The 12,919-nt window shown below is 35.6% G+C and overlaps 2 protein-coding genes across 4 annotated transcripts; both read right to left on the bottom strand.

Moving 5' to 3' along the window:
• Positions 1-492: 492 nt before the first annotated feature.
• On the bottom strand, positions 493-3,559 carry LOC107044672. 3 transcript variants are annotated; one of them, XM_015266627.1, is made up of 10 exons: positions 3,441-3,559; positions 3,243-3,305; positions 3,100-3,141; positions 2,489-2,548; positions 2,291-2,362; positions 2,066-2,137; positions 1,616-1,687; positions 1,076-1,147; positions 888-950; positions 493-676 (listed from the first exon to the last, which is right to left on the bottom strand). In XM_015266627.1, the coding sequence occupies exons 1-9, from the start codon at positions 3,478-3,480 to the stop codon at positions 889-891; spliced, it is 555 nt and encodes a 184-aa protein (XP_015122113.1). In that variant the 5' UTR covers positions 3,481-3,559; the 3' UTR covers positions 493-676; position 888. The 3 variants fall into 3 exon arrangements, 2 of the variants coding, with proteins under 2 accessions (XP_015122113.1, XP_015122115.1); XM_015266629.1 differs by lacking the exon at positions 2,066-2,137; XR_001461364.1 differs by lacking the exon at positions 493-676 and having other exon boundaries at positions 939-950; positions 1,620-1,687.
• Positions 3,560-5,083: 1,524 nt separating this feature from the next.
• On the bottom strand, positions 5,084-7,488 carry LOC107044671 (pacifastin-like protease inhibitor cvp4). Its single transcript, XM_015266626.1, has 4 exons — positions 7,405-7,488; positions 6,598-6,801; positions 5,885-6,042; positions 5,084-5,339 (listed from the first exon to the last, which is right to left on the bottom strand). Exons 1-3 carry the CDS (start codon positions 7,442-7,444, stop codon positions 5,930-5,932), a joined length of 357 nt encoding a protein of 118 aa, XP_015122112.1. The 5' UTR covers positions 7,445-7,488; the 3' UTR covers positions 5,084-5,339; positions 5,885-5,929.
• Between the last annotated feature and the right edge of the window lie 5,431 nt (positions 7,489-12,919).

Genomic DNA, 12,919 nt, shown 5'->3' with positions numbered 1-12,919 from the left:
GAAATTTCATATTTAATTTACAAATGGATGATTTTTCAGAAAATCAATCCATTGAAATTCGATTATCAATCGTTTGGAGTTTACTACAATAATTAGTTCATTTTCTTCGGTGTTTATCGTCTACCCACAGATCTGTGATACTCATCCTGATTCTCACCTAAAATCCTGTAGCGAAGTGGTAAACTAGGATAAATGCATTTTTTAGAAAAATTTTCTATGGCTTGAATCGAAATTTCTCTCAAACGTGGTCAATTTTTTCAACTCTCCTGAAAAAAATCCCTTTTTGCACTTACCCCAGTTTACCATTTTGCTACAGAATTAATTTCAGTGGTATTGGATCAATCCTAAATCTTGAGGAATTCAAAAATTTTGTTTTCTCAGATTCATGACAGTTAATAGCTCCCGCTAGATCCGTATATAATCATTGCGGACGGGAGTGCTTTCCCACATTTCGTGCGACTCAATTATGTTTTAGGGTATCAGTCAGAATTATCACTTGTTCAATTGTTCAATTTAATGAAATTTATTATTCTCCCATTTTCAATTCACAATGTTTATAATAAATTAGATTTTCTCGTTCCGAATTGGAAAGATATCGATGGGTGAATACAGTTTGTGGGAGAGAAGTCCTCGACAGCATTTTCCAGTTATAGCAGGTTCATCACATTAGTAGTTTCTGTAAAACCAAAACACATAATCATTAACAAGTCAGAAATACTCTACAATAATTAGTTTTTTTCAATGAAGCCTGCATAAAATGTGATGCAAATTTAAAAAAAAATTGTAGAAGGAGGACTTGACCAAGATGGGCCGAGGCAGGTTATTATTAATTGTCAACCAATTATCGTTTACATAAAATGACGAAAATGCACATAGATGGCACATACATCAACTCAACTCGATGATCTTCCAGGACGATCCGTCGGATGAGGCCCCGTGGAGATGACCGTCTGGGGAAAAGTCATCGATTATAATTATAAATATTATTAATGCGAATATTGTTACGAGTCAAATGAACCGTCCACGCTGGAAACTCATTCCAAAAATTAACGAAAAATCAATAGATGCTACGTACACCCCACAATCTCGTAGACCTGTAGATTTTCTGATCCGCCGGATGAGGACCCGCCCCCGCTGACTACACCCTCTGGAAAAAGACATTTAAATTCCGTCAATATTTTGGTTGTTCATTATTATGAATGATGAATATAATTGACTCATCCTCGATGGAAAATCACTCAGCGTACACTGAGAGAAAAATTTCCTAATACGTAGACCATATCTACTTGAGAGAAGTAAATTATTTTCAATGGTCTAAATCTCAGAATCTTGCGGTTCCCAAGACTCGAATGAATTCTCATTTATCACTATCGTTGCGCATTATATCATGAACATATTACATAGCGAAATATCGCAACTGCATAACAAAAAAATCCTGAAAACAAAAAATACTTGAAGATTGGCAATTCTTCTACGCGACTTGAATGAGTTCATTTGCGACAAAATCATACTTGTCGCAAAGTATTCAATTAAACAATTGAAGACAAATTACTTGTCTCAAGGAAATGTTTCAGATATTCGAATTTTTTTTCTAGGTGTATGGAGATGGACATACTTCCCACAATCTCATAGACGTCTAGATTTCCAGATCCGCTGGATGAGGAACCACTCCCGCCGATTATATTGCCTGGCAAAAAACATTCAAGATTAGTCGACCTTTTGATCATTCATTATCATTATCAACGAATATAATTCACCCATTCGCGATGGCAAATCATTTAGTGCACTGAATTAGAGAGTTTCTACTAAAATTGAAGAACAAAATGGAGACGGTACATACTTTCCGCGACTTCGTAGACGTGTACATTTCCAGATCCACCGAATGAGGAACCACTCCCGCTGAGTGGATCAGCTGGGAAAAAACATTCAAGATTAGTCGACCTTTTGATCATTCATTATCATTATCAACGAATATAATTCACCCATTCGCGATGGAAAATCATTTAGTGTACTGAATTAGAGAGTTTCTACTAAAATTGAAGAACAAAATGACGATGGTACATACTTTCCGCAATCTCATAGACGGGTACATTTCCAAATCCACCGAATGAGGAACCACTCCCGCTGATTGGATCAGCTGGAGAAAAACATTTAAGATTAGTTGACCTTTTGATCATTCATTATCATTATCAACGAATATAATTCACCCATTCGCGATGGCAAATCATTTAGTGTACTGAATTAGAGAGTTTCTACTAAAATTGAAGAACAAAATGACGATGGCACATACTTTCCGCGACCTCATAGACGCGTAGGTTTCCAGATCCGCTGGGTGAGGAACCACTCCCGCTGATTATTTCGACTGAGGAAAAACATTCAAATTTAGTCAACATTTTGGTTATTTATTATCATTATCAATGGATGTCATTGACTCATCAGTCAAACGAATTCGACTAAAATTGATGAAAAATGAGGAGATAGTCCATACCTTCTACAAGCTTCTGGATCTGTTGATTTTCAGATGGGGATTCACTTTCGCTGAGTTCAGCTGGGAAAAAAATACTCAAGCTGAATCGAACTTTTAGTCATTCATTAAACGGTCCAGCAAAATTTGATCAATTGTCTGGGAGAGATGGGATTACTTTAAGTATTCTGTCACGCGGAAGACGATGATCTTTGAGGAATTTAGCTAATACGTCACATGGAGTGAATAAATATTGCAGAAAAATTGTCTATTCTTTACTTTTAGTGGAAAGTAAATATTGCGGAAGGATTGAGCTATGAGGTGCACATTCTCCAAATTCGCGGCTTTGTTCGCTCAGAAAAAAAAATACTTTTGCCAAGTAAATTTACTAACTACAAGAAAATCCACACATTTCAAATGCAAATATTTATATACATTTACTTATGGCAATTCAATTTACTTGGCAGAAGTAATTTTTTTCTCAGTGTTGAGCTGAGGAAAAACAAAACTGCGAAATTTCTGTAATCATTGCGCAGCGAGAATGAGCAGTCGGAAGTTGTACCAAAAATTGGGATTCAACCAAAATTGAAAAAGAATATGGAGATTGTAATGACTTATTTGAAATGGTAACCCACCTGCTTTTTCCACAATCATGACTTCCGGGTCGATTTCAGTCTCTGGAGGAAAGTTATTCAGGTTGAGTTAACGTTTTGGCTATTAATTATAATCGTAATGATTGTTATGTTGGGATTTTTTTGTCATTTTAATAGTAACTCACCCTTGAATATCACGACTTCCGGCCGCGCACCGATGCTGAAGCTCTGGCTAGAAGTGACAACGGCTGCAAAATAAATTAGAAGTTGGAACATTGTTTGAACACATTCACTGATAAAACAGTACCAAGTAATTATCATTGGAATAAAATTTAATGTAATAATCATTGGTATGTCGAAGTATTCTAAAATACTGGACTTACCCAAGATAGCCGCTACGAGAACGACGGGTTCAACAATCATTTTTTAATTTATTGAATAAATTATTTTATCGCTCAGCTGTTTAGCTGAATAAAGCTTAGAATCGAGTAATGATTTTCTGTCAAAGGGCGCTCGTTAAATACTTGCAGCCTCGACGTGCCTCAACGTGTCAGAATTTATTTATATTATCTGCGAATTTAGGGGAATTACACACGTACGCACTTGCGAATCTCTTTGTTTTATCATCACGTTTGCACCCGGATAAACCGAAAATTATAGAGCATTGGAGGACCGGTCGAAACTCTCTGGAAAGTTCTCGGAAAAATCAAATGAGAGTGAGAAGTCCGAAAATTACGCGATTTCGTTATCAATTTTCAGGGGCATAATCATAAGAGTAAAAAAATGGAATCTCAGAAATTTTGAAAATTCAATGATCGTTCTGTTTAGTGTCAAGAGCCTTTAGAAAGTTGAGATAAATTCCTAAAAATTGGATATCAATTCCTGAAAATTGCGGATATATTCCTAAAAATTGACAAATTTTCAACTGTCCACAATTGACTGTTTACCTTCTCCATTTTTATTACGTCTTCCAAATTTCCGCTGAGATAGTGATTTCTTGCGGGAGGAAGTGAGTCAGCCCTTTTCGAACCACAACATTGAGTTCGATCTATTTAAATTGCAATTCCGAGATAGTAATAAGAGAGTAGAAGAGTAATATCGTTGTAATAATATGCATCTGAAGGATATTTTATTTTCTTTAGGCATTTTCATAGATTCATGGACACCGCGCCGGGTTCTCAAGTCATTAAATTTGAGTTGTATTTTGTAAAGACTATTGAGAAGCCAAAAAACACATTTTGAACTGCCATTGTTTTATTTGGTGTATCAAGTGGAACCGAAGTCCATAAAAACAGATTTTCTGGTGTTAAAGTATCTGAAGAACCTCGATTAGCAGTTTTGGCTTTTGGCAGTTATTCAGGAATCAGCACGCACTGGCATACAGATATTACAGTTTCTACGTGACTTCGCCGAAAATTTGGCAACGATTAGAGAACCACTACGTGATGTTTATCGAGATTTCAATATTATGTTTGAACATGTAATGACACTATCAGTTATACCTTCGCGCCATCAATAATCTCCGTAAAAAACGAAGTAAGGCGCTGGAATAAAGTGGACGATGATGGTTTTGCCGATGATGATCAGTCCGGCCTCTCTTTCGCTATACTCGGGCGTTGAACAGATTTAATTCATTGACAATCGTTCGAGTAGTATGAGCCATTCTCGTATATTTATAAATATTAATCAGTTCGCACACGATATTTTTCTCATTTAATAATTATAACTCACTGAATTTACAACAGATTTACTATAATATCGTGGGGATGAATGAGTGAAATTAACTTGAGGTAATGTATATTTTAGACATTAAATTATATGCGAAAATGAAAATATTCTCTTTTGGTGGATCGTTCAATTTTCAATAGAATTATTCAATTTAAATATTTAATAAACGAGAGATTTGTTTGATATTGAATCTAATATTTTTTTGATTAATTTTCTCTTCATAACAATTGACGGACGCGATAAAAAACGGATAGGGATCGTCGAATTGTAGGAGAAAAGTGTAAGAAATAAACACTGATTTGTTCCAAAAAATCATCATCACCTTTATTATCATTCAACAATTTGCATTCACCCGGAATTGTACGTAATTAGAAATAATCACTCTTTACACTATTAAAAATATCGCATAAATGCTCGTCAAGATCCGATTATGTGTAGAATCTCGGTGAGAATAACTTATCGCGCAGATCAATTTTTATAATTTTCTTATCAATACTCTATTTCGTTCTACGCATCTATCGAGCTTCCTGTGCATGTCATGACCCCGGCGACTTCTGTAAAAAGAAAATATATTTTCATCAATAAATTAGGGGAATTGTACAACTTGCGGATTTTTTCCAGCGAAATCGGGAGGAAAGCGTCGCAATAGAAAATCTTGAAAACTCATTCCTCATTTCCTCATTCTGTACTATTCTTCATTCTTGCAGAATAGTACAAAATTAGGAAAAAAAATGAAATTTCATCGACCGGTGTATGAAATTTTATCTTTTGGTAGTAATTTTCGGAAGAATGACATTGAATTCGATTGAGAGGGGAAAAATCCTTAAATTTCAGATTTCACTGAAATTTTAAAGACGAAATTCCCGGCAAGTTGAGTGGAATTATAATGTGATAACAATTTCCAAAAAGTGACCCGTAAAATTTCATCCAAAAAATTTTAACAAAGAATGAAAAGATTTGCGTCAGCGTAAATCGAATTACGCCGTCAATATTCATCACTAAAAAGTTGCCACAACAATAACCGATAATCACGAAAAGATTAAGAAATGTGGGAAAGAATTCCTTATCGAGACCTTATCAGGAGGGAGAAGATACTCACGTTTCCCAGGCCTTTGCGTCCAGCTTCTCAGAGCAGTATCGCCGATTAGGGCGGGCAGGCTTTCAATGTGCAGATTGGCAGGTTATCCCTGATGCACTGGCAAGAGTTGCAGGCACTTCTGTATGCTCGTCCCGCAATGCAACTTCCATCAGCGGGCACTATCAAAGTGATAAATTAAAAATAATATAAATAAAGTGAAAAATGGTTGTAATGGCATTGAATGCAGTTGAATGATATTAGATGAGTCCGGAAGATATCACTTCTGAAATAAATTTATCGGAAAACCTAACGAATTCGCAAGAAAATATTCAATTGAAAATATTTTACTAGAAAAATCAATAGAATTCAATTTTTCTACATTACTTATTCTATTGAGATATTCTTCATAGAAAATCCTCGGCTCAAATTTTCAATGTTTTTTCATTTGATTTTTTAATGAAAAGAGAAAAAAAATAGACCGACAAAAGATTAGAAAATGCATGTCGAGGAGTTTCTGTAGAACAAGTTGAAATTCTGCTGAATTGTTCTGTAGAATAGTTTCTCTTAAATATTTTCGATAAAGAACGCGCAATAAAGCTGTGGAATTCTTGAACAGAATCGACCAAAAACTAATAAAAATTTCAATAGAAGTTCAATAGAATTTTATACGAATTTCGCTGGGTTTTTGAAATTTTATTGAAATTTTATTCGTGCGTGATGAAGAAGATACGCACGTTCCAGAACTTCTCTCTTCTCCCTCGGTGGAGTTGGCACCCTCAAGGATCCGTCTTCATTGAAGAGGCCGGGGGGGCACATCATTTTGGTGCAAGCGGCGCCTTTACCGTCCGGACTGCAGGCGCACTGGTTGCAGTAATACATGAATTTTTTTCCAGGCTCGCACGGTGTTTTGCTCGGATCATGATACTCCGCGGCAATCACTGAAAATAATATATCATTTCAGAGGACTTCAGTTTTGGAATTTTGGTAATGCTAAAACTACGCGACGATCCGATAATCAATTGCAAAATTTTTAATCTCTGGATTAACGAGTTTGCTCTCTAGTTTAGGCAGCGAAATAACCGAATCGATCAACATGTAATAATCTTCATTTAATTGCAATAGAGAATTTATTTGCAATTGAAAAGTTTTAATTGAAATAAATACATCATGATTTTATTAATCAAATCACAGATTTAATTTCATTTCATTCGGTCTAAACGCGTCATCTCTTTGTTTTTTAAAAATTTATTTTAAACATTTATTTTATACTCCATTCAAAAAAATTAGAAAAAATAAAAAACAATACGAAAATACAAATGCGGTTACATCTCTTTGGACATAAGGTCCATAAATGCAATGGAATTAAATTTGTAACTAAGAATTCATCAATGCATGAGTAATTGTTATTAATTTAAAGCAAATTGATTCCTCCAAAAATGAAGAAAAATTGAAAATCACACTTAAGTTACCGTGTTAATGGATGATTATCATGATAATGATTGTTATTAAGCTGAACTACAATTGATACTGCAATGACTCACCCGTGATAGCAACTGCGAAGATGATAACTTTGCGCATCATTTTTTACAATTATTAGGTAAAGTGTCTAGCTCACTGAAGCTCAGAATCGAATGATGATTTGCTCACTACAATCGGCTATTAAATACTTGCAGTCGCGGCGGTGTCGACAGGCGTCGTCCAATCAGAGACTCGGTCTGTCAGAATTGGTGAGTCAAGATTAGCCGGCGAATCCGTGAAATTGGTACACACAGACGCACGTGGGGAACTCCTCGAGTTGTTATTGAACTACGCAAATTTCTGAATAAACACAGGTATTTTTACTGGGAAATCCCGAGTAAATGAGTATGTATAGGAGAGTTAGCAGCTGATATGAATACGAAGAGACGATGGGTTGCTTATGCTAATTAAGGGGAAGGGCAAATAGAGAAAATTGACATTTCCGCTCGGTATTTGCGGTCAATGCTAAGTGCGGAAAAGTGAGGACTTTGTCTGATTTTTTTGCTATTGAAGCATATTTTTGACTTGTTCACAGGTGCGAAGATATTCTATAGAAAAATGTAGCGAATGGGCTAGACAATTCGTTACATTTTTCTATTAAAAAATTCCGCAGCTTATCTGCGTGCTTTCTATGGAAAAAAATAGAATTGAATTTTTCTATGCAACTTGAGCTATTGAGAAATTTTCTATAGAAATAATTTGTTTTTGTTTGATTTTTCCGATGAACAGCGAAGAATGGAAACAAATTGAAAAATTCATTTCGGGGAATTTCTATAGAAAATGCAATAGTTGCTATTTTATTTCTAAGTATTAAATGTTTCGATAGAATAGTTTCTAATGGACATTTTCCATTAAAAAAATGCGCAGTAAATCAATGGAATTCTTCGATTGGCAAAAAACTAATGGAATTTTCAGTAGAAGTTCAGTAGAAATTCAATAAAATTTCCTGTGGAATTCACTAGTTTTTTCTATGAAATTTTTTCGTCCATGGATTAGTTTATTCCCGTTTTTTGCCATTTCACTGATGGATTCAATATGCTAATTTCACAATTGTTTGAGTAGATGAAAAATTGATGGTAAGATGATCAAATATTTCGCAAATGGGATACTTGGAGGTGATTAAATGATGCTTCATGAAAATTTGCACACTATCCTGCGGATTGAACCGCAGCACGTGATGCCATAATGACAGTGAAAAATTGCCAGTTGTCTGCAACAATGGGATGATTCGAGTTTATCACGCGTACAGGTATGACGCATCCTATTTTTAGAATGAAAGGTCGATAGATAACGTGACGAGGGAATACAGGGGCTCGAGTTTTCCGGGGCATGAGTTCACTGCGATTGAAGTCTTATCGAAATCATTCCATCACCAATGCTCCTCCGAACGATAAATCCGTTACATTTGTTGAAAGGTGTTAGTTCATTCGCAGTTGTTATGGTTCACGTCTACAATCTAGTGTTGATTCAACGAGTGTCTTACGATCTGACAAATCAAATTTTATGTTATTTTTCCTCTATCTAAGGAATCCCCTAATTCTCTGGGAGATTTTAAAGATAAAGAAAGAGATTAGAAAAATATTATCTGTGAATCCAAAAAGTACTGACTGATTTATTCTAGATGTTTCGTTCACGAGGTTTTCGGGGTTCTCAAGGAGTTGCTCGAGTCGATTACGTCGTTCTGACTAAACATATGATTAAAAATCTCCCGTAATTCCCCTCTCGTCTATACATTCTTAATAGATAATTCCCCGGAATTTTTTTCCTTTTAAAAAAATCCATTCAACGTTTTCTATCACCGATCTAGTCGGCTATAATTCAACTATTTAACTATTTAAAATCCGGAGATTACGGAGATTTGATTCGTATAATAGTTTTATTCTTTAGAAACGATTTTTCATTTCGTTATAATCGAATCTTGATATTGAAGTGGACAGCAGTCATTTACCCGAACCCCTGGAAAAGCTGGAAAACTTCTAAAAGGGACATGACTAGAATAATTCAGCTGTCGCCTCCCGGACTTTTCAGGCCTAAATACTCGACTCCGGCTTTTTCAATATCTTGAAACAATTATCATCAGCACTTGAAATCTCAATATTGGAATAACAGCTTTCCGTAAACAGTAAACACGGTAAAGTCAAGTAGGTGGAGGCCATTATGCAGAACGGATGATTATACTGAAATACCCCCCACGCCCGAAAGTGTTATCTTAATCAATCTCTTAAAGCAGAAGTTATCAGCAATTAAAATCTCGACATTGGATTAGTCACTTTGAAAAAATAATGAACACTTGTTTTTTCACTTCTGCACTGACAGAAAGGATTAGGCATTGTTAACGAATGGATTTGGTTGGAGACGAGGGTCTATTCGGTCTCACCAAATGTTCATTCGTTAATAGTTAACAAATGTATATTTGAGGAGCCTTGTTCTAACTATTAACGAATATTCATTTGGTCTCATTCAACTCTACTATTCGTTAATAATTAACGAATCTCGTTTGGAATAAATGAATCAGTCTAACAGTGGAAAATAATCGTGGCATGGACGAGGGAGAACTCGAACTTGGGATGAATCATTATGTGAATCAAAGCAAACAATAAGTTTTTGAATCTGTCGAAGTGAAAAATTGTCCTTAAGCATAATTCCAATTTAATCATATCGAAAAACAAATTGTTTTTTAATAAATGGAATCCAAACAAGTGAACTATCACTACCTTTGGGCGACCGGACACTTCAGTTGCCGAGAGTGCGGAAAATTCCATTGATTCTATCGGGCTGAGAGCAATCAACGATCGAACGATCCAGATGTGCAACAAACCCACTTACACCCTCTCGAACCAAAAATACGATTGTGATCGATCCAAAATCAGGGGATTACGAAATGATAATCAATTAATCGATTCGATTTCTGTATTATTGGTTCAGTTGTCTCGCATTTCTCTAGCCTTCTGGAAAAATCACGGGAGGTCAATCTCCAATTAATATCTTTCCCATGTATCTCTCAAGAATGTGATAGCGGGCTCAGTGGAACAAATATGTTTTCGCTGTACTATTTGCACGATTGGGATTCGTAATCTTGAAGGTCATTCATGCACGGAGATTGAAGGCAATTATTGGTGAATAACGACCCTGACATCTCAGCCGAAATTATTATGAGCGAGTGCAATGAAACCCTGGAAAAATGCTCCAGCCCTGGGTAAACGCCTTTTTCAAGAGGGGCATTAATCCTGAATTAATCCTGGATTAAGACATCGAAGAAAATTTTTGAAGCTATAATTAAATTGATATTGTTGATGATTTTTTCAGCCATGAGAAAATTAATTTTGAAAAAAAATACTGCGCAAACAATATGCTGCCGCTGCTTAGCGAATGGTTTTTAACGTTAATTTTTTGAATCATAAAAACATCTGTTTATGAAAAAAATTCTATAGAAACCCTACAAAAAAATCGTACACTGTTTTCACACAATACAGGGATGATTACACGGAGAGAAAAATTCAATAAAAATTACCAGGAAAAAAACGTAAAAATTACGTTTCGAAACGTAATACGCGAGCGAAGTAAAATTCATTAAAAAGTATAAGTCGGAAGTGAAATTGTACGAATTGCCACGTAACTTCTACAATTTGTTCCGTAAAAATTAACCATTATGGGGACAACAAGTCGTTTCGTAATTTTTCCCCAATGATTGAGAAATTTTACGGAACAGAACGTAGAAATAACTCACCAGCTTCATAAAAATTGTTGAACGTTCAAGAATTTTTGATTTTGGAGGCATAATAAGTCGGCAAGTTTCTGTAAGATTTTAGTTCTTCGGGAAAAATTACGTGACAATTCGTACTTTGTTCGGTGATGAACCTGAGAATTCACTGAACGTTTCAGATTTCTTCTTTTCTACTCCTATAAAAATTACCGGTAAACGATTCCCTATTGCGGATTACGTGAATTGTTCCGTAATTTTTACTGAATATTCCTCTCCGTGCAGTTGAAATTATTCTTCAGGGATCGTTGAATTGGCACCGGGTGCTGAAGTTAGAGAGTTACACGGAGGATTCTGCCTTATCAACTATTGTCTCAGGGTGAAACATGTTACACCTGTTGCTTGCGCATACCGGGAAGCTGGGAAGTTCACCTGCAGGTGGCAGCCCCTTAACTACAATTCAACAGGTGCACCGATACCATGGAATTCCCATTTATCGGCTCTGTAATTTGATTTAAATTCAAATGGCACGGAAACATTCCGAAATTTGTTCAATCTATCTTGTACTGTCAGGTATGAACAAAATGCTTGCAGAATCATATCTAATTTTTCATCGCTACTGACAATTTTTGCCTAAAATTTCTTGGGAAGTTTCAGCAAGTGACAGTTCCACTGAAATTTCGAGAAATTTCGCCGTTGACAATTCACAATTTCATGATAAAACCGTGGAAATTGTAAAATTTTGTTCAGTTATTTCATGGAAATTAAGAAAAATCAGGGAAGTCCGGGGAATTCATTTAATTATTATTGAATTTTGAAATGATTAAAAATTCAAGTAAGTTCGTGAATTTTTCAACTGGTTCAAAATTTTCAAATTCCCCTGAATATTCAATAAAATTTGCCACTAAGAAGTGAGAGATAAAAATGATTAATACAAATTCGTTGGATGTCAGAGTAATTTCTACCAGAATTGCTCTCCATGCAGTCGATGAAAAGTACAAGCATTACGGTGATGTGAGGCAAAAACAAAAACAAAAATTTCGCAAGTTTTTTATGAGAAAATCCGAAAAAGACGGTGAAATTGCGGCATTCAGTGACCTTTACTCTATTTTCCTCGCAACTTCTCGGTGATTTCATCGCCTGTGTAATCTGCAGAGCAATGATTGTCCGTGCGTGTGGATGCCCTAACATCTCCCTGCGTTTTTTATGCATCCCGATTTTTTTCTGCTTAATAACGTCGCACAATTGTTTTTTCCCGCCGTCTGGAGAAAAATCGATGAATATGGTTATCAGATCGCATTACATCACGATCCGCAAAGATGGAAAAATACGAGAAAAATTACTACGAACCATTGCAAAATGGTTCGTTCCACTGGTTCGAGAAGATTCGGGCGCAAGCGCAACATTTTTTCGCGTAGTTTTTTGTTATGTAAATATTGGAGATTATGTCAAGTATTACAACACCGAATGCAGATGGATTAGCGCCTCGCCCATTACTCTATCCTTTTTTTCGGAGGTTCTAACCGATTCCGTTCCTTATACAAACTACCCCAATCCTTCTCAGAAACCATTCATACAGGAAATATCAGAATGACGACAGGACGAGAGCAAAGACCAATTTGCAGAATTAATATTGACAGGTCTAGGAGACGAATAAAGAATAGATAAAATCCCGTTTCAACACGTGAAAAAAAAATCATTGAAAAACCTAGCGAATTCGCTCGAAAAATCTATTCGATTGCTATTGAATTTTCTATCTCATGTTCTCGTTTTCTTATTGATAATTTTCTATCTTCTGTTCTCGCGGGAGATTCAAATTTTTTCCGGGTAAATACATT

Source organism: Diachasma alloeum, unplaced genomic scaffold, assembly GCF_001412515.2.
Source record: "Diachasma alloeum isolate Michigan unplaced genomic scaffold, Dall2.0 Dall_scaffold_00782, whole genome shotgun sequence".
Lineage (NCBI taxonomy): Eukaryota > Metazoa > Arthropoda > Insecta > Hymenoptera > Braconidae > Diachasma > Diachasma alloeum.
The sequence above is the reverse complement of the archived record's forward strand: the minus strand, read 5'-3'. Positions and strand labels throughout refer to the sequence as shown.

Excerpts from the sequence above, each read along its gene's own strand:
- LOC107044672 (XM_015266627.1), bottom strand. The coding sequence starts at position 3,480 with ATGATTGTTGAACCCGTCGTTCTCGTAGCGGCTATCTTGG. Across the intron at positions 2,363-2,488 it reads GATCCAGAAGCTTGTAGAAG|TCGAAATAATCAGCGGGAGT; the intron begins GTATGGACTATC and ends GTTTTTCCTCAG. Across the intron at positions 2,138-2,290 it reads CGTCTATGAGGTCGCGGAAA|CTGATCCAATCAGCGGGAGT; the intron begins GTATGTGCCATC and ends GTTTTTCTCCAG.
- LOC107044671 (XM_015266626.1), bottom strand. The coding sequence starts at position 7,444 with ATGATGCGCAAAGTTATCATCTTCGCAGTTGCTATCACGG. Across the intron at positions 6,802-7,404 it reads CTTCGCAGTTGCTATCACGG|TGATTGCCGCGGAGTATCAT; the intron begins GTGAGTCATTGC and ends TATTATTTTCAG. Across the intron at positions 6,043-6,597 it reads GAAGAGAGAAGTTCTGGAAC|TGCCCGCTGATGGAAGTTGC; the intron begins GTGCGTATCTTC and ends TCACTTTGATAG.